Genomic DNA, 21,866 nt, shown 5'->3' on the forward strand with positions numbered 1-21,866 from the left:
GACCGTAAAAATCGACCGTCCGAAAATAAAAATGTATGAGATCTCTGTCATACGAGCTAAACATGCCCCATGGGAAAAAAAAACAAAGCGGAAATGACCCGTGGACTATTGACAAACACTTCAATATTTTCTTTTTAGGGACTCCCACTCTTCACGAATTTGCTTCCCAATAATCTCCATTTTTTTTTTGAATATCAATAATCTCCATGTTTCTCTGCAACACTCGCCTCCCTCGCTTCCTTTCACAATTCCACCACCACGCCCATCTTCATCTCTTATCTTCCTCTTTTTCTCAATCTCAACCCAAAAAAACTACCCAACCTTCGTTTCTTTCTTCTTCTTCACAATGGCGAAGCCACTGCAATTTGACAGCTTCGGTTATTGGGAAACTCTCACTTGAGGATGATACGGTTTCTGCTTCCTATCTCTCAGCTCGCATTTGGTGCCGCAAGGATATTGCAGTGAGTAATTCCCCTTCTCAAATCCATTCCTTCATTTTCTTTACTGGAGTGGCAGGTGCAATCCTTGCAAAGTTGCAGAAAGTGTTTGCCTTACTAATTTGAACTCTAGCTTTCCCTCTTTTTCCTCTGTTTCATCACATAATGCGAACACTTGCTCCGCATAGTTATATTTTTTCTGCCATAACATACGGAATGTTTTCAATTTGCATTTGATGAGGACTAAAATCTTTCAAGTAATGCTTTTAGGGTTGCATCTGTTTCATATGTGTCTGAAAACTGTGGGCCCACTTAGCTTATTTATTACTTATTTGCTTTCGAAGTTACAGTCTCAACTATAGCTGGTGAGTACCCAACCTTTCTTGTTTTTGCTACCGACAATAATTACATTGGTTTTTAGATAACGGAATCGCTTGTTTGCCTCATTAGTGCACCGAATCCTTCATATGCTATGGACTTGTTAGCTTTATTTGATTGTTAGGGGCTTCATTCTTTTTGAGCTGTTGAAAGGAAAGAAGTTGATGAACAGAGGTATCTGCTGTCTTTCATAGTATGCGTGAACTGTGTTATGTCAATACTTTGGATAGGGGTTGCTATCAGATGCTCTTTTGTGCTTTGGTGCAAGCTCCGCCAGCATTGATGATGGAGATGGTGACCCAGATGATGCTAAGGTGCAACCTTATTAATATAGTTCTTTTCTTTGGTATGGTTAACATTTTTATGTGTTTTTTTTCTGGCTTTTCCTGCTTTGTTATTTCTGTGAGGCGATCGAAATTTACTATGTTGCTTTTCTTCTGTTGGGAATCCCCGAAACTTGGTATAGGAACTGGAGGTCACTTTATCTAACAATCATCAACACCTTGTTTATGTTTCTTAATGAATTTCGCTGTATTATAGGGCATTAGTGCTATTCTAGAATTTTCTAGAGCCAGTATTTTTCTTGTCCTTTAAATAAATCTCTTGATGCTCCTCTAATAAGGTGCAAAGCAACGGGGATGCTTCAAAATGTATACTCAATTCTTTTGAGGTTGTTTCTGCTATTATAAGACATATTATATTTGTTGAATCTTCCTCACTGGCAATTCAACATTAGTGTATGGCATAAAGGGATATTGGCAACTGGAATGCTGCTGGATTTGGTCATTTTGACCAAATAGTTCATTGTGGGCATGTATTCACTGGCTTAAGATGTACAAATGTTAGGAGTTTTTTACATTGTTCTTACCCTAATTTATATTGAAATTGTACCCTAATTAAATTTTTTTATCAATGCTCCATTTTGTTTTTTTTCTTTTGAAAATTCTTCAATCCACTGGATTAGATCAACTTCTTGCAAATTTTTCCAAACTTGGGCAATCCTTGTCTGAGAAATGCCAACAGGGTTTCATTAGCATCATTTTTTTCATAAGTCCAATATATCAGAGATTTGAAAGCCCAACTTTGTAAGAATTTTCCAACTGCTGCAAAATGTGGACGGTTAAACCGCATTGAATTTTGAAATTGACATGGTATGTAACATGAACAGGAAAAGGAAATACATGTGTAGGGCTCTTATCGAATCATCTCTAAAGGCAACAATTATTCTTGATAAGGAATTTTATTAATCATTTTGGATTTGGAAAAGTGAATTTTATCCCTTTTCTGCTTATTGCTGCAAAATCAAGCCTTTATGACTGTCCAAATCAATCATTTTTCTATCAATAATTTCTTTTGAAAGTTCTGAGGTATGAAAATTCCCTCTTTTTTTTTTTCTTAGGAGCACCTATGAGAGCATTGCTATCACCCAGCATTAATCATTAAACAGTTTCTTATCTGGTTTGAATTAAGCCAATTACATTAAGGAGATAAGCAACTCCTTTTGCAAAATAAAGCTGAAGGGCCTTCTATGAGAAAACAGCTGTAAGGAAACAGATTGTATTCTTTTATCAAAAACACAAAATTGAAAGTGGCAATTTCTGAAATGTTTGAATTTCTTTGATCTTTGTATCCATCTTACTATGCTCCTCTTCAGTTTTTGTGGCAACATTTGGAGGTGTTCCTTATGTAATACAGATTTATGCGATGAATAACCTTTTTGTAGGCCTAAGAGAGGTTAAGAACCCTTTTTTGACATAGGTCACACGGAACCCTCACTTGCTCTATCGATTTGAGTATCTATGATCTTCCAAAATACCTGTTCAAAGGTTTTGTGCTTGCAGATTTGTGTCACTTCTTTCTTTGAGGAATGCCAAGATGTGGCTGGTTGCATCTCACACGCTGCTGATTCCATTGGCATGAAGGAGACTCCTAGTTATGAAGTCATAAATGGCAAAGAGCAGGACTGGGTAAAGATTGTTGAGGTTAGTACTGTATTTTTTAGGGCTGAGCATCTAAGAATGAGTAATAATGAATACATTCACGAAAATACCGTAATGCTCCTTATCTCTATATATGATACTACTGTGACGTTATATCATTGTGATTGAAGACCTTGATTCCCTTAGGCCCTTAGTAATAATAATAATTCTATTATATCCTGAGCGACCAGCACACCTGTGTTGGCCCCTCTACGGGGGAGTTAGAGAATATTAGCTCAGAGGATAAGAACATGTGGATAAACTCGGATTAATTCTTCTAAACTTTACAAAGAGGCTATGGAGTTTTGGACTGTTTCAGTTACTCTAGTTTCCCAAATAAAATTGTGAAAGGTATATGAGCCTATCAATAAATTTAAAGTTGCTAGAAAATATAGATTTTGAGATAACTTGCAAAATATTCATCTTAAATTTCAATTAATAGAAAAAGTTGAATTGATTTAAGAAAGTATACTATTAATGTAACTTACTGTTGTATATTGCATGCTGAAATCCACTTGGATGAAGAAAAATGCCTGACCTTGCCATTGCAGTTGAAATTCTAGTTTATGTTGCAGTCCATATAAACCATGAATGGGAAAAATACATAGAGAGAGGTCAAGATGAAGAAAGGAAGAGAGAGTAACTGCTCCTTTAACATTGTTAATGAATTTCTTGTGGAATGGGGTACTATAGGTGTGTATAGCCCCTTGACTCACAAACCCTAGGCACTCATAACCCACACCAGATCAATAGAAATATCTGAACTGCCTCTCAGAACACAGCCTTTAACTCAAATATGGACATAATTAAATAAATATCCACCTCTATAGAGTCTTATGCACATGTAGCCAATTACTCAACTCGGCAAATGTGACAATGTTAAGTTTGATTCCTACCATTGCTGATAGACTTTCCTATATGCATCCTGGAACAAGGTGACCATGGAGGTCCTTGTGATCATGCTCACAGTCTTGTAACTACTTAAAATTAGAGTGAGCATCATCATTCTTCCTCTGAATCCAGCATGGAGAAATCTTTCTTGTGAAAGGAAAGAAGTTGTGCTTTGAATTCTAACATGCACCAAATCCAATCTTCCATGAGCAAACAAATTGGTAAATTCTCATATAACTGGGAGGCATACATGAAAACTGAGTACTCATAACTCCATATATGATAAATGAAGATAAAATTGGAAAGTTCTTAACCAAGACATGTACTACTTCCCTTTCTTGATTGTTGAGTTGGATCTGCTAAATTTGCATTGTGTGACTGGAAAATGAATATTAGAGTACATAATTTCCTGTTGTAGTGTTTACTTTCATATCTAGGGTGGATTAATCTTTTCTTGTAATTTTTTGTTCTTATTAATAATTTCATCACATCACCAAGGAAACCTTTTTTTCCCTTCAATATGGATTAGTGTTGTAAAAATCGGCTTCGGCCACTTAGGTGGGCATCTAGATACTTAGGTGGACTTTTTAGAGAAGATGGGGGGGGGGGGAGGAGGGAGAGAGAGTGTAGGGGTCCATGTATGTGTTTATGAGAAAGAGGCCTTGCATCGAATAATTGGAGGTCATCTTGTTTTTATTGTTCTTCTTACATTTATAGAGAGAGTATGGATCTGAAAGAGAGCGGGCTCTCACATTGAACACTTGGAGGTCATATTCGTCTGTGAGAGAGAGAGAGAGAGAGAGAGAGAGAGAGAGAAGGAGGCCTCATATTGAACACTTGGAGCCCTTTGCCGAGGGCCTTTTTCAACCCTTGGCCAATGGTTCCATTGGGCCACCTAAGCAGGAGCACAAGCACATCTGAATACGGTCCGGCCCAAGGCTGATTTGTTTTGATAGCTCCCTAGCCTACCGAGGTGGCCAAGCGGGCAAGAATTTTGTTCACTTATCGACTTAATTCTCCAATTTCAAGTTGTTGTAATCATTTGTTTATGATTGAATTGATTTAGCAGCTTCTCTACTTATGTTGTATTTCTTTGTTTAACATAAATACATTAGTTAATGAGAAAAACACATGAGGCAAAGTATTAGTTATAATAAAATAATGTATGATGTGATAGTTTTGATCCTGACTTATGTTTGTTATGGTGCATATTATTTACATCTTAATTTCTAGGATAGTCCTAATTGCTTTTAGCAATAATGTAAGTAGCAATTTCAATTTTTGATCCTCTTTTTTAAATTTATACAGGACATGTTTCACCCAGTGGAGGTTACAAATGGTCTTTGGATAATTCCTGAGTGGAGAACTCCTGTAGTATGATTCTTGTCCTATAAATTAGAAGTTCTTTCCTTCATAATGAATATAATCTTATAAACAATGCCTTAGGGTTCATTGTTCTAACAACTTAGTAACTTACTCCTCTGTCTAATATATTTTATCTATTAATATCATTTGTGGAAGATAATTATATAAAATAATTGGGATAAGGCTTAGTTGATGATGAATTATATAAAATAATGTTAAGCATAATTAAGAAACTTGTTGATGTACTTGTCATGGTTTCAACGTATTATCATTTGGTCTTCAAGTTTAACTAAAGCTCATTAAAATAGGATTTATACCAAGCCTTATGCGAAAAGGGTCTTGTACAAAACAAACTTTAGAATCCAAATTTGATGGAGAGCAAAATTATTCTTATTTTTATTTTTTTATTTAATTTCAAAGGATGTTTGTTATAGTTTTAGTTCTAGGATTTAATTCTAGAGGTTTTTTAGTTTTTTAGGGATTCTAGGGTTTTTATGTTTTTTATTTATATTCACAATTACTGTTCATTAAATACTGTTCATGGGTACTATTCATAGGGGTAAAAACTGTCATTATGAATTTTAACTTAAGTTAGGATATATGGGTCAATGTATCATTTGTTTGGACACTTTTTGTACTTGGAACATTAAATTATTATATATAAGAGGTATGTGGGGCCTTAAGGGGGTCATTCCACATGATTTTTAGAAATCGAAAGAGAGAAAAGCTTAGGCTTTTGGAACCCTAGCTTGGGGTATGGAGAAGATACCCTAGGTTTATTTGAATTATGCTTGTGTTTGGCTTTGTTTCTTGCTGATTTTACTCTTCCCTTAAATTTTTCAACTTCAAATATGTATTAGAACAAGGAGCTCAACAACAAGGGCCAGGAACTGTAGCCAATGTAAGGTTTGCTGAATTTGGCCCAATTTTGCCAAATCAGCCTAGAGATTGCTGATTTTAGCTAGTTTTTGGTGATCATCGGCTTAGAATTTGTGATTTTGGTGAACCCATAGCAGCAAGAAGGGGCGGTGTAAGGGGGCTTTTCTTATATCCGCTCTGTGATCCTATAGATGAGAGAATTGATGAACTTGAAAGGTAAGTTTCAGCAGCTGATGCAACAGTTCACGAGCCTCAATAATGGGCAAGAGGGTGATCTTTCAGCCCAAGAGGATTTTGAGTACAAGCCTTTGCACTTTCGTGCTCCGCGTGTGGAGTCAAGTGATATTGATAGTGATAGAATACCTAGATGTTGGGATCATAAATATAGGGTTTTCGATTTGAAGGATGAGATTTTTTATTTTGACACAGATTGCATTGAAAACTAGCAAGTCGTGGATTGAGATTTACCACCAATCTTCGATATTGTTGGGATTTACCAAATTCTTTTTGGGAGTTTCCAAATTTTTGAATTGAAATTCAAATATTGAATTTCAAATTTGTAATGTTGTGCACTTTCTAATTTGGATGAGCGTTGCTTCCCATTTTTTGAGTTTTTATCATACCCAACCCCTTCACACACTGTTCACCCACATCCATTACCTGACATTCATACCAACTTAACATTACTGTACGCTGCTGATTCATCCCACATTATTGAGCAATCAACATCTTCTCCAACCTATATCATGCTTCCATCATCTCCATCTCCATTACCATCTATGCTTCCAAATGCCCCCTGGCGTTCCAAACGGTCTCACAACTTCCAAAATATTTACAAGATTACCATTGGTTAATCAATGTGTCTTCTCAACCAGCTATAATTTCTCCTCCTCAAGATGTTCTCTATCCATTAAGTATTGTCGTCTCTTATGACAGACTTTCTGCCTCTTGCAAAATTTTTGCCACTACCATTTCTTCTATATGTGAACCCACTTCTTTCAAACAAGCCTCCACTGATCCCAATTGGAGGGAAGCAATGAGCAAAGCGATCATTGTATTAGAAGCCAATAATACATGGTCCTTGGTTGAACTACCCCCCGGCCCCATTGGTTACAAATGGGCTTACAAGATAAAGTACAAAGCAGATGGGTCTATCGAGCGTTACAAGGCTCGATTGGTTGCCAAAGGCTTCTTTCAAACAAGCCTCCACTGATTCTAATTGGAGGGAAGCAATTAGTAAGAGGAGCTTGATTATCATGAAACCTTTGCTCCCATAGCAAAGCTTACCACTTTTTGTTGTCTTCTTGCATTTGTTGCTATTAAAAATTGGTCTTTGTACCAACTGGATGTCCAAAATGCTTTTTTGCATGGTGATTTATACAAAGAGGTATTTATAAAGATATTACCAGGTTTTTCACGTAAGGGAGAGCATTGAGTTTGCTGTTTGAATAAGTTCGTTTGTCGACTTAAACATGCGTCTAGGCAATGGTGTGCCAAATTTTCAGATGCATTACTAGCAGCAGGATATGTTCAATCAAATGCGGATTATTGTTTATTCGCTAACATTTCTAGCAGTTCATGCACATATGTCATGTTCTGTGTAGATGATATCGTGATCACCGACAATGACATTAATGTCATTAATACTCTCAAGACCTTTCTCAGTGATCAATTTCATATCAAAGATTTAGGTTTTAGGTCCTTTCACATACTTTATTGGCATTGCGGTTCCTCGTTTTAAAAAGGGAATTCTCCTCACATACACTCTCGAGATTCTTCAAGGCATGGGTCTTTTGGCTGCCAGATCTGTTGCTTTCAACAAAATTTAAAATTGAATGCAACCAATGGACCTTTTTTGGATGATCCTATGCCTTATTGGCATTTGATTGGAAGACTTATATATCTCACCAATACAAGGCTCGATATTATTTATCTTATCCACATCCTTAGTCATCATGATCCAACCTCGCAAACCACGTTTAGATGCTGCTACTCAAGTCCTTCATTACTTAAAAGAAACACCTGGCTAAGGAATTCTACTTTCTGCTACTAGTATTATGCAACTCTCTACCTATTGTGACTTTGATTGGGCTAGTTGCCCTATGACTCGACGCTCAACTACCGGATACTACACTATGTTTGGTTGGAAAACTTAGAAGCAACATACAGTTTCACAATCATCTGCAGAAGCTAAGTATCGTTCCATGGCAATTGCATTGTGTGAACTTATCTGGCTAAACTACCTCTTATCTGATCGTGGCATTTCTCATAATGGCCCTTGCGACAACAAATCCGCTCTACATATTGTCGTCAATCCAGTCCTTCATGAGCGAACAAAACATATTGAACTTGATTGTCATCTAGTTTGAAAGAAAATTCAGCAGGGCCTAATTCGTACTGCCCATTTCCATACTAGTCACAAAAGCTCTTGGGAAAGAGCAATTGCAGTTTCTTATAGGCAAGTTGGGCATTCTCAATGTTTACGCTCCAACTTGAGGGGGAGTGTTGGGATTTACCAAATTCTTGTTGGGATTTACTATATTTTTTAATTGAAATTCAATTCTTGAATTTCAAATTTTGTAGTGTTTTACACTTTCTAATTTGCATAAGCATTGTACACTTTTCTTTTCTTTATTGGATGCATTCCTATTATTATAGGGATCACAATTTCTTGTATCTTCCATAGATATCTTCACGATTGGGTAATACAATTCATTTAAATTTGCTCCAAAACTTGATATAAGAACAGTCCCTGGTTTGTCAGAATGATGTAAAAAATAAGGGGATTGGGTCGAAATAAGATTAGTACCATGAGGATTTTGTTTTTCAGACGAAAGAACTATGGTAGTGTTGTTATTGATGTCATTCATGGCTCACAAAACTTTGAAGAATGAGGAAGTGCAGCAGCGTGGAATCTCTCAAGTTTGTAGGGCGTGTGATCAAGATGGAGATACGTGTAGTGTCTCAAGTTGACTCTGATATCATGAGCCCTTGGTTGGTATGGTCTTAAACTTTGTGGATGCAAGTAGAGATCCTTCCCAAGTGGTGCAAAACGATGTTGTTGCAAGCATGCTTATCTCAGCGGCCTTGCTTTTTGGGTTCCAATATCTCTTAGGCTACAATTAGTATGCTATGTCAAGAGGTGGTCTTGCTAGCTAGACTGAGACAACTTGAGAGGTTCTCCAAAAGACCAACGGTGCAAAAATTAGGAGAAGAGAGAAAGTGTCAAAAGGTGCTAGAGAGAGAGAGATTGGAAGAGTACCAAACAATGGAGAGAAGAGGGAGAAGGTCCCAAATGATGGGAGGGAGACTTAAAGACCCAAAAAGATTGAAGAGAGAAATGATAGATAAGAGCATTCTGCTGCTGATGCAAAGTTCTTGGAAATGTGTATTAGGCGACAATATCAATCTATTGAGAAGGTAAACCATGTTATGATACCATGTCAAGTTTTGGTGCAAATTTGAATGAATTATATTTATCCAATTGTAGGAATATTTATAGAGGATACAAGAAGTTGTGATCCCCTTGATTTTAGGGATCTATCCAACAAAAAAAAGAAAAATGTATAATGCTTATCCATATTCAAAAGTGTACAACATTACAAAATTAGAAATTCAATATTTGTGTTTCAATTACAAAATTTGGTAAATCCCAATAGATATATACCTCGATGAACAAAAAAATCATTTAGGGGATTTGTTCTATGTTAAGGATCAAGATGATGATGAAGAAATTTTGGGAGAGGGTTGAAGAATATGAACAGAAGGCTGCAGGAGGACTGGTCCAAATCATGGCCTTTGAAGCTCCCATTAATATCAAAGAGATAGAGCATTCAAGAAATTTAAGGCATGGAATCAGAGTAGCGCAATGGAAGTGTAATCGTCTGATAAACCGTCGATTTTAAGTTTGAAGGACAAAAAATTGGGTTTGAAGTTTCCTCCACCATTTTTAATGGGAGTTCAAGAATAGCCGAATTTGATAAATTTGCATTGATTCCTCAATATAAATATTAGGAAACATATCTTGAGGAATTCTTTTTACCATGAATAAAATTTGAGCCGACAAAGAAAAAGAAGGTTGAAGAAGGTGATTTTTATGTTGAATTAATCTTAGTGCACTTCAAAACTCGAGGACAAGTTTTCTCCAACCTGAAGAGACTGATGGAGGGTAAAATTATTCTTATTTTTAATTTTTATTTAATTTCAAAGGATGTATATTATAGTTTTCATTTTAGGGTTTAATTCTAGGGGATTTTTAGTTTTTTAGGGACTCTGGGGCCTTTAATTTTTCTTATTACTCCATAGTACTATTCACAATTACTGTTTACAAGTATTGTTCATGGGTACTGTTCATAGGGGTAAAGCTGTCATTATGAATTTTAAGTTAACTTAGGATATATGAGTCAGTGTATTATTTGTTTGGCACATTTTGCATTTGGAACATTAAATTATAATATATAAGTGGTGTGTGGGGCCTTGAGGATGTCATTCCACATGATTTTTAGAAATTGAAAGAGAGAAAAGCTTAAGCTTTTGGAACCCTAGCTTGGAGTATGGAGAAGAACCTTAGGTTTCTTTGAATTATGCTTGTGTTTAGCTTTGGTTCTTGCTGATATGATGTAAAAGGGCATATGTGTCTAGCGCATATAATCCAATGGGGTTCACTTCTTAAGATTGCGGAGCCATGGGGTTGTGTCACCTTGGGACTTGTGGCCTTGGGCCTCATGGAGACCTCATGGCCATGGTTATGAGCCATAGGAGGTTATAGACTCATGGCAGTAGAGCAACGTCCTTGCAAGGGGGGCCTTAGGGTGGCAATAGGCCTGACCATGGTTAGCACAACCTAGCCTGGGACCTAGAGCCATAACTTGGACCGGGCCAAAGGGGCCATGGCGCTAGCTCTTGGCTAAGTGGCTTGGCTCATCCCAGCCTAGTTAATGGGTCGAGTTGGGCCACTGGATACTGAACCAACTTCTTAATTTTATAAATGAACACAAAAGAAGGGCTTGTCTAGGTTGGGCCGAACACTGGCCCAGTTCTGGCTGTGCCCAGCCATCTGCCCTCGAACCAAATTTAGTGGCTTGCGCCCCGCCTTCTTGCCAAATTTAGTGGCCTAGGCCTTGCCTCTCGCCGAATTCAGTCGCTCGTTCTGCCTAGGGCTCATTGCCATCATTAGAGGGCATGATTGCGTACATCACAATTGTAGGGTTACTATTTTCATACATTTTTCCCTTTGAAAATTTTTTTTTTTTTGATAAATTTAACTGTTTCATTGAATAAAGAAAGAAGTAAATACAAGTGTTGGGTCTAGCGTCCCTTACAAAAATTGGGATCTACCAGAACCCTAACGAGCAAAGTAATCTCTTTACAAAAAGCCAAAAAAGAGTTCAATACTGTGACAACAATGAGTTGGCTCAACAAAAACAGTGAGAGGGTTTATATAACACCCTATTTACAACATGTATGTGAGTAGTGAACAAAAGGAGAGAAAGGCTCATCGGCTAGCTTAGAGGGAGTCCAAGACTGTCTGAGAGGTTGGCTCTGTCATTGGCCATGAGATCTGCGAGCGCGTTGGACGTCCTGAATGTATGCTTCCATGAGACGCTGATACCCCTGCAAATGAATTCAATCTCATCAAAGATCGAAGCGATATACCTGGGTGGTATAGACTTTTCGGATGCCCAAGATATAATATTGTATGTGTCCCCTTCAACTATCAAGTGGGATCCCCAAGAGGGGTTAAAAAGCTTGAGCCCTAGCAACAGTGCCATTGCTTCAGCATGTTGTGAATTAGTATAGCCGAGGGATTCGGCGTACGTGAGCAGAATATTCCTTTCATGATCTTGGAATACTCCCTCAGCCCCATCTGGTCCTAGGTTGCCCCTTGAGCAACCATCGAAATTGAGTTTGATAGGTCCTCTCGGGGGTGGTTGCCAGTTGTTGGGTTTTTGAGATTTCCTAGGTTGATTAAAAAGGATGTTACCTCATTGGCTTAGAAAAAAGTTCGTGGATGTACCCGCAAAGACTGTGGTTGGTTGCCCAAAAAGTTACCAAAGTCTTAACCTTGTGGAGGAGTGCAGGCAGCTGTTGATAACATCCCTGGAATATCCTATTATTTCTTTCTATCCAAATAACCCAAACAAGCACGGCAATGACAGCCTTCCATATGATTTTTCCATCTTTGGGCCAGGGCTTGGCGAAATCTGTGGATAGAAGGGAAGGTATCGTGGGTGGAATAACCTTTTCTAGGCCAAAGAGTATTAAAAGTCGCATGTTCACAGTGAATGAACAGATGAGCATTTGATTCCTCCTCTTTATGACACATCTGGAGTATGTGTTCCCCTCTTTTGTAGTTGGTCCACTGTTAACGCTCTCTGTGATCCTGCTATCCAATTGAAAGTCTGAACCCTTGAGGGTGCTATGGAAGACCAAACTTTGGCTAGGATCGAGGGGGGGTTGAAAGACAGAGTGGGAGATTGAATGAGCCTCCTATAAAGAGAGCCGACCGTGAGGCGCCCAGAGGGGTCAAGAGTCCACACCATAGCATCATTCCCACTGATAGGAATGTAGCAGGCTTGCAAGGCTGCTAAGAGTTGGGTAAAAGAGGCTGATTCTGCTTCAGAGAGGTTCCTCCTGAAGGACGTATTCCAAACTCTTCTCTCTCCTACTATAGCCATTTCTTCTGCCACTAAAGATTCTTTATGTGAGGCAGTGGAGTATAGGGAGGGGTAGAGTTCCCTTAGAGGGGTATGACCAAACCACAGGTTGGACCAGAATTTTACTCTCGACCCTTCTCTGGCGTGGAATCTAACAAAATTATTGAAGAGAGGGAGGGAATGTGCGATCGAGTTCCACTCACCTGAAGCACGACTTCGACGCCTCACATGTGGTACCCAAGTAGTAGCTGGAATCTTATATTTGTGACGAATAACTTTAGCCCACAGTGCATCTGGTTGTGTAGCTAGGTGCCACCACCACTTTCCAAGGAGTGCCAAATTATGTTACTCAGGATTTTGATCCCAAGTCTTCCTTGCGATTTCGATTGGCAAAATTTATCCCACGAAATGTGATGAAATCTTACGTGTTCAGCTTGGACGGACCATAGAAAGTTCCTGGAAAGTTGCTCTAAACGTTTGGCTACTGAAGCAGGCATGTGGAATAAAGACTTGGTAGACAGGAATGTTTGCTAGAGTAGCGTTGATTAGAGTTTTGCGGCCTGCCATAGACAGGAATCTTTCTTTCCAACCTGAGAGACGTCTGTCTACCTTATCTATCACCTTGGACCACCAGCACTTTGTCGGTTTTCCTAATCCCAAGGGAAGGCCAAGGTAGGTCCTCGACTTGGCATACCCAATTTGGGATTAATGATCTAATCTGATTAGTCATGATGGCCACCCCCATCATTTTCGATTTATCCATGTTGATCTTGAACCCTGTGGCTTCCTGGAAATATCGAAGGAAAATCCTCAGATTATCAACTTCTTGTGAGGTAGCATCGAGGAAGACAAGTTTGTCATCTGCATACTGCAGGTGGGACACAATGGGCCTCTGAGAGGAACTCTTAAAGCCAGATAGCAAGCCTTCTTGATAGAGATGGGATAGGGACCTGCTGAAAACTTCGGCCACTATCGTGAAGAGGAAGGGGGAGAGAGGGTCCCCTTAGCGTAATCCCTTGGATGACGGGAAGTAGCCTTTAGGGGAACCATTTATGATAATAGAAAAGTAGGGATGTGAGTAACAACCTAACATCCATTTTCTCCAAGTGTGGCCGAAAGCCATTCTAGCCAGAATTTGGTCGAGTAAAGATCAATCAACATAGTCATAGGCTTTCTTCCAATCTACCTTGAAGATCAGGCCAGGCTTTTTTAAAAAAGACATGTCTGGAGTGGATACACTTATGTGCTACGAGAGCACCATCAAGGATTTGCCTATATCTGATGAAGGCTGTTTGAGAAGGTGAAATGATCAAAGGGAGTACCTGTTGAAGCCTAATTGCCAACACCTTGGAAAGAATTTTATAAGAATATTTGATGAGGCTAATGGGTCGGAAATCTTTAAGTTCCTCAGCGCCTTCCACTTTGGGTACAAGGGCAATAAAGGTTGCTTTGATAGTTTTGTGTAAAATGCCCTTAGTGTGGAACTCCTCAAAGAAAGAGATGAAGTCTAGACGGAAAGTGTCCCAGAAAATCTTGAACGGCGCAATGGGGAACCCATCAGGGCCTGGGGCCTTGTCTTTTGCAAGATTTTTTATGGCCCCAATAATTTCTTCTTCCGAGAAAGGTCTCTCAAGCCATGTTCTCCATTGATCCGATAGAGGGAGAAAGTCAAGAGAAGTCATCCTGGGCCTACTTGCCGAAGGAGCGGCGTAGAGGGTTTGGAAATAATCCAATATAGCTGCTGTCTTTATTTCCCCAGGATGAGTAAGAGAGATGTTGTCCTTTTTGAGGATGGAGATGGTGTTATCCCTTCTACGACAGTTGGCTACCCGATGAAAGTATCTCGTGTTCATGTCCCTTGCTTTCAACCATTTCACACGAGATCTCTGGAACCAAAAGAGTTCTTCTTTCTTAAGCTTTGCAAAATATTTCAATCTCACAGAGGATCTAAGGGTAGCTTCTTGGTCAGTTAGAGGTCTGGTTTCCTCTAAACAATCCAGAGATTGGATGACCTGAAGAAGGGATATTTTATTCTGGGAATAGTTCCCAGGCAAGGACTAACTCCAGATTTTTAAGGCTACTTTGAGGAGTTGCATTTTGGTTTGTAGCCTATACCCTGCCCTCTCTGTTACTAGTGTGGACATTGAGTTTCACCATTGGGGAATCGGTGTTAGGAGTGATTCCTCTTGAAGCCATACCAGTTCGAATCTGAACTGCTTGGGGCCTCTATGTACTGCAACCGTATCTAGGAGAAAAGGGCAGTGGTCGTATGTCGTTTTGGGAAGAGAGAGGGCATGAGAGCCAGGGATGGCCTGCTTCCATTCTATAGAGATCAGGAATATATCGAGCTTGGAACAGATGGGTTGAAGAGAGTGGCTAGACCAAGTGTACCGACTCCCCTGGAGAGGGATGTCTATAAGCTCCCCTGGAGCATCTTATAATGTTAAAATTCCCCCCCCCCCCCCTCCAAACACCAACAAGGGTGAGGTAGTGTAACAATATTGTCGAGTTCCACCCAAAATTGAGCTCTATCTGCTTCTGAATTAGGGCCATAGACAGCAGTGAATTTCCAGAGAAATCCATCTAAGATGCGGGAGAGTAGAATTGTGACTGAGAAGTCTCCGGAGTGGAAGGAGACCAGAGTGTTATCTGAAGGATCCCAGATGAACCAAATGCCCCTTGCCTCCCCATTGCAGGCCGGGAGACCCATTGGCTAGGTCTACGTCCCAAAACCTGCCTAATAAGGGGGAGGGTAGGCTCAGGAAGTTTAGTTTTAGAAATAGCCAGAATGGTTGGTGAGAACTTTACAGTCATATCCTTGACTGCAGTTCTTTTGCAAGGCTGGCCCAAGCCTTTGATATTCCATGGGAAGAGGTCAATAAGACTGACGTTCTCGGGAGCGAGGTAGGGTGATCCCACTGAGTTCGTGAGTTAAAATCATCAGGTAAGAGAGAGGAAAAGAGGTTCAAAAGTTCCCTCTGTCCCTTTGATCGCACCTTAATGCGACTCTGAGCATCAGCCTATAAGAAGAGGTGAGCGGGTCCATCGTGTTCGAAGCCCATAACTTTGTAGATATCCTTCATCTTTTCTTGGTCTCTGACATGTTCTTCCCTGTTATTTCCATCAGTGGCATTTGTGTTGACATGTTTGGAGCTGGTTTCAGCTATAGGTGTGCCAGCTTGAGCAGTGATGGTGGATGTGTCTACATGATGAGTCTCTCCATCAGAAGAAGAGGGTGCAGAGACGAGAAGAGTCTCTTCATCATTAGAAGCGGGTGCAGAGACTAGAGAAATCGGGTCCTGATGAGAAGGGGGAAGGACGTAGGGTAAGTTCTGGGTTGAAAAGAGGAAAAAAGAGGGGTTTGGTCGAGGGGAAGAGAGTGGGAGAGGGTTGGGTGGAGGGGAAGAGAGGGAATCTAGTGACCTGGTGGGGGGTGGAAGAGCGTGATACTTCATGATACCCGTAAACAAGAGGAGAAAAAGGTTCAAAAGGGGAAAGAGAGGAGAGGGGAGAAGGTGCAACAATGGAGGTCAGAGAGGGAAGGTAAGCAAGGTAATGGTGGATATGCACAGAGGAGTAGTCTGCCGACCAGTGTTGATAAGGGGGGGGGATACTGAACGTGCATTGTTCTTACTTGGTAGACCCGAACGAGGTGTGACTCAAAGTAAAGGTGAGGGGACAACAAGCCAGAGACTACGTCTGGTTCCAAAGGGGAAGAGTCAGAGGATTGAACCAAGGCAATACCAAAAGGGAGCAGGTTTCTATCCATTATGCTAGAAACAGCAGGGCTAAGAGGGAAATAAAAGAAAAGAAGGGAGGTGAAACCTAGATAGGGTAGAGGCAATGGGACGTTGGTCGATGAAGGGACCGTCGCAGGGGAGGCGGAGACAACAAAGGGAGCAAGGGAAGTGAGCAAGGGCAAAGAGGACGTAACAGGGAGAGCGTCAAGAGCTACAGGCGAGAGGGCGAGAAAGCAAAGGGAAGAGCTAGGGTCGGTGAGGGGAGCTACACAAGTCGCCTGGGGCCGTGTGGATGGAGAGAGATGGTGGCGAGGTAGGTGAGATGAGGGGTAGAGAACGGGGCGAGGGAGGGGCAAGTGTCAATCCCAAGGGATCCTGTCGACGCATGACAGGTGGGTAGGGAGACGATCAAGGCGAGGGGCTCGAGGGTACAATTGTCAGGGGAGGAGGGATGGCAGTCAAAGAGATGGGAGGAGAGAATGGGCTAGAGACTTGGGTCGAGGGGGGTGGGGGGGGGGGGGGGGGGGGGGGGGCACGAGTAATGGGATAGCCGGGATGTGCTGATGGTCAAGAACGTGTTTGGGCGAGCTGAAACCAGGCCCAACTGAGCCATCAGCGCCTATGTCTAGCCGGGGTGCTGAGTTGGACGTGGGGATTTTTGAAGTTTGCTGACACACGGCTCCTGCCTTGACTAGCAGGTGGCCGTTTGCATCCGGGGGGCAGAAGAGTGGAGGCCACCAAAAAATCTTCGACATTCCGTCTAGAAACTTTTTTCCATCGTCTTTTCTGTTTAACCAGGGTCCACTGAGAGAGTTTCCTAGTGCTCTCCCGGGGGTAGGAAGGCTGGTTGAAGAAATGGGGGGAAGGCGAGGATGCAAGAGACCAAGAAAGCGCAACCGAAAGTAGGGGTTGAAGGTATTTGGTAGGGGTCAAGCACTTCCAACATTAGTCGAATGGACCCGAGAGGAAGAAACTCTGGGGATTTCCAAAGGATTGAGACAAGATCCCCACAAGCTGCTACTATAATCTTGAAAGTAGCTGGAGATATGATCAAGGGTAAGCCAGACTCTCTGTTTGGAGAAAGAGCCGACATAAGGAAACCAAAGGCGAAGCTGAGCGGTGGCTCCTTTAAAAGAGAGAGGAGGAGCCTCGTTTAAAACATGCTGAGCTAGTTCTGGGGAGGGGAAAGAGAAAAGTACTTCCCCTCCTGAGAGCTGCCTACAAGAGAGATTTTCTAGGTGAGTTTAGCAAGCTTCTCAATCCCCCTAATGTCATATCGCCTTGGTGAGAAAGATCCGACCAAGGACGCCTCGAGCTTGGATTTGAGGGGTGTTGACACTAACCGGGGGACGAAAATACAGTTGCAAAAAGTTGCTGGGTGTTCCTGCATAGTTAGCTGTCGTAGAGAGGCATTTGGAGTAGGAGCCCGAGGAATCCTAGTTTCGACCTCAGGAGATCTGCTGTTCGTAGCCACCACCTTTGCATTACTAGAAGTAGTTAGGTTGGCTCGAAGTGGCTGTTTGTGAGGGAGAGGAGAGCGGCGAGGGGGAGGAGGGGGCTTGGGGTAGAGGGCATAGATCTGGTTCCAGATGAGAGAAGGAGACGCCATTGATAGTGAAATTTAACAAACAATGTTTTTCCCTTTGAATTATTTTGAGACATACAATAAATTGAAGGGATAAATGTAGATGCCAATGCAAGTTGCACTGGCCCCTACAACAAATGCTTATTTGTTACCGAACTATGTACTTACGTGCATGAATTAGAAACAACATTCAAGTGGAATGATAAATTATTCACCAAATTGAAGGAGGGTGTCAAACTATTTTAAAAAAAGGGGAAAACATCATTAAAAAGGGGAAAACCCCTCAAAATATCATTAAAAGGTCAAATTATCCTACTTACATTTGAGGTCATACTTTTTCTTTTCCATTTCACTGATATGGCTCCTTAAATAGTTCGTTTACCCAACAATGACGGGCATTTCAGTACTTCACCATGAGGCTTTACCCGAATGACAAATGTACCCCTAGTTGTTCTGCATTACAAATAAGGAACACATTGTTCTGTATTAAATAGATGAAAGAACTAGGGCTATTTTTTAATTTTATCGATGCAAAGCATTTAAGTGCAGAATTACAAAAAATACCCCTAGTTGTTCCACATTACAAATACTGATCAAAGCATTCTTTATTTGTAATCCAAAACAACTACGGGTATTTTTGTTATTTGAGTTGCCCACTTTAGGATGCCGGGGGGGGGGGGGGGGATTACTGAAATTACCCTCATTGTTCCTAATTCCAAATACTGAACAAGGGTAATATGGGTATTTTTAAAAGAATTGTTTGAGGAGGCATTTGAGTGAAATGAAAAAGAAAAAGCATGGCCTCAAATGCTAGCGGTGATAATTTACCCCCTTTAATGATATTTTAAGGGGTTTTGTCCCATTTAGTGTAAAAGTATGCCCTCAAAAAAAAATAAAAAATAAAACTATATATATATATATATATATATATATATATATATATATATATATATATATATATATATATATATATATAGATAGACACTTAAGAGGCTTGAGAAAATCTGGAAATTTTGTGAATCTATCATCTTTATGAAATTTGATTGCAAGAAAGAACTAAGAACTAGGCATTTTTGGGAACAATCACGTTATATATAATTTAGTTGATGACACCATTATGTTAAATGAATTTGGTACTTTACATATGAACTATTTACCTCCGACAAATTCAAGGATTTGATTGAATTGTTTTTTATATTTTGTTGGAGGTGCAGTTTTGGTGTACATATTTATCTATAGTCATTCTTACTCATTTTGTTGATAGTGATGAATTTAATATTGGGAAAATATCTCCGTACACCATGTTTTTAGGTTTCATTTCTCAACAGACCCAAGGTTTGAAAACATATCTGGTTGCATTAGAGATTTCATCTATTATATCTTCTAATCCCTTGAACCAACTTTGCCTACTTTAACCCCATCTGTTTAGCCCAAACATATGTTAAAAAGACACGCCTTTCTAAACCCTTTCTCTCTCTCTTCCTGTGTTTCTCCTCAAATTTCTCTCTCTCTCTCTCTCTCTCTCTCTCTCTCTCTCTCTCTCTCCGTACACGCCTAAATCACAGGGAGAAAGAGAGAGAAGTTTGGGGAGAAACAGGGGAAGGGAGAGAAGGGGTTTAGAGAGGCATGTCTTTTTAACATCTGTTTGGGCTAAAAAGATGGATCAAAGTGGGCAAAGTTGGTCCAGGGGGTTAAAAAAATAATAGATGCAATCTCTATGCCTCCAGATATGACTTGACTTTGGGTCTGTTGAGAAATGAAACTTAAAAATAGGGTGTATGGAAATAGTTTTCCTTTAATATTTCACCTACTGAAGTTTACTAGAATTTGTTATATTTCTACTTTGTTCTTAATTTATGGTAGGATATTCAAGCAACAAATATAATTATCAATCCAGGATTGGCATTCGGTACTGGAGAACACCCAACAACCAGACTTTGCCTTTTATTGTTGCATGAGTTGATAAAGGGTGGAGAACATGTCCTGGATTATGGCACTGGTTCTGGGATTCTTGGAATTGCAGCAATAAAGGTGATGTTAGTTTATAGCTAGATATTGCTGACAAGTTAAAGTTTTTTTCAGTAAGCTGAAGGTGGAATTTGAACCTAGGATATTGTGCATATGCTTATCAATATTGCCAGGTCCCCAAATTTTGAAATTCTCAACATTCATTCTTGGTGCTACCAACATGCAGTTTATTGGTCTAGGTGATCTGCACGATCTTTTGATTTATGTGAATTGCTTTTATCCCAGTTCATCAAACTTCCTCATATGACACTCAATTTGTTGGTTGACATATGATAAAATTATCATGTTTTGTAAACAGTTGTGTGATTTTGTACATGTTTTTTGGTCCTTCAAAATTTTTACAGGCATTTATGTTATGCCCGTAATGCATCCTTGGCCTTCATTGTTTTCTTAGTGAATATTTCACTTTATGCATCCTAGCTTCATTTTTTTCCTAATGATAAATTCATATCAACACCAAAACAATGAAGTTTTCCTTATAGGTACAGTGATGGGTTTGCTTGCAGCAGAATTACATAGTGTTTTCTGCAAACAGCTCTGCTGTAGAATGGCTAACATTTATATGGCTCAAACTTAAAACTAGTAAACATTCTGGTCTTTTTGTTAAGTTCCATTAAATTGGTTAGGGAGAAATTTTCAACTGAAGGGCTATTATTGATGCAGATGGGTGCTGCATTAGCTGTTGGAGTTGATATCGATCCTCAGGCAATAACATCAGCTCACCGGAATGCTGCATTGAATAACATTGAACCTGACCAAATGCATTTCTACCAGTCCAAGTTCAAAGTCCCCATGCCTTCGTCAGTTGGAATAGAAAATGCTATGGGGGAGAATCCATGTGATGGCGATATTATGGCTGAAACTGCGAAGTATGACATTGTCATTGCAAACCTACTTTTAAATCCTTTACGAGACTTAGCAAGCCATATAACTGCCTATGCGAAGCCAGGAGCATTCATTGGCCTGTCTGGAGTTTTATCTGAGCAGGTACTTTTACTGACCATAGATATCCGGACGTATTCAAATAGAGGTTATGAAATTTTGTATATTTTATCAACATCTCCAAGGGTCTATAGTATCCCCTTAATTCGATGATAATGAAACCCTAAAAGAAAAGGAATCTCTTGTTGGGTTTCCTTGGATGCCTTGTATGCTATAAAAATGAAAACCAAGATTTCAAGAGCTTTCAAGGAATGGTTCTTCATCATATTCCAAATCTGATTCCTGCAGGTTGCACAAATTCGAGAAATATATAGTTCGTTCTTGGACAACATATCGGTGTCAGAAATCGATGGGTGGGCCTGTATAAGGGGTATAAGAACTCCTGATCAACCTTGTTGAGAACCTCAATAGCCTGTTCTCAACCATCTAGCAGATTCCATGACTCAGAATTATTTGGACAGTTTGGTGCCTAGAGGATGGACGTAATCTTGAGAAATTTGCATCACACTGGCCCTTTGGGCTTCAAAACAAAACATGTTAGCTTGAGAATCATTTTCAAAGAAACAGATACAGTTGAACCAGATCTGTTATTTGTTTTGAACGCGGATAAGTGTAAAGTGGCAATGACTTAGATCCTCAGCACCATTACTGGTGGCTTCTCTAATAACCGAAAATATTTCCATAACTCTTTTAGTTTATGAATAAAATTCAAAAAGGGTTGACAAAATCCAACAAAAACAGTGTTTTAAAACATTGATATGAAACATCCAAGAAATAACATCAGCATGGAATAATAATATCCTCTCTATAAGACAATGCTTAGATAATTCATGAATCAAGGGGATCGGGCCTGGTCCTGAGCTGAGTCGAGTGGCCTAGTATTATTCAAGTTTTAGAAATACTTTATTTACAAAATCGAGGAAAAAGATAAAAACTAATGCTAGTTAGTCCCAGCCCAAAAAATTGGGTAAAACTCAAAGATTCAG

At 39.9% G+C, this 21,866-nt stretch overlaps 1 protein-coding gene across 3 annotated transcripts; it reads left to right on the forward strand.

Annotated features, from left to right (window-relative positions):
* On the forward strand, positions 1–21,565 carry LOC18445037 (ribosomal protein L11 methyltransferase-like protein). 3 transcript variants are annotated; one of them, XR_016049291.1, is made up of 7 exons: positions 1–461; positions 1,046–1,129; positions 2,657–2,797; positions 4,994–5,059; positions 19,808–19,941; positions 20,602–20,925; positions 21,169–21,565. XR_016049291.1 is itself a non-coding variant. In XM_006855184.4 (7 exons), exons 1-7 carry the CDS (start codon positions 207–209, stop codon positions 21,277–21,279), a joined length of 1,149 nt encoding a protein of 382 aa, XP_006855246.2. In that variant the 5' UTR covers positions 1–206; the 3' UTR covers positions 21,280–21,565. The 3 variants fall into 3 exon arrangements, 2 of the variants coding, with proteins under 2 accessions (XP_006855246.2, XP_020529681.2); XM_006855184.4 differs by having other exon boundaries at positions 19,774–19,941; XM_020674022.2 differs by lacking the exon at positions 19,808–19,941.
* Positions 21,566–21,866: the final 301 nt, after the last annotated feature.

The sequence above is a fragment of the Amborella trichopoda genome, chromosome 2 (genome assembly GCF_054954075.1).
Source record: "Amborella trichopoda isolate Santa Cruz 75 chromosome 2, AtrichopodaSantaCruz75HAP2 v2.0, whole genome shotgun sequence".
Classification (NCBI taxonomy): Eukaryota; Viridiplantae; Streptophyta; class Magnoliopsida; order Amborellales; family Amborellaceae; genus Amborella; species Amborella trichopoda.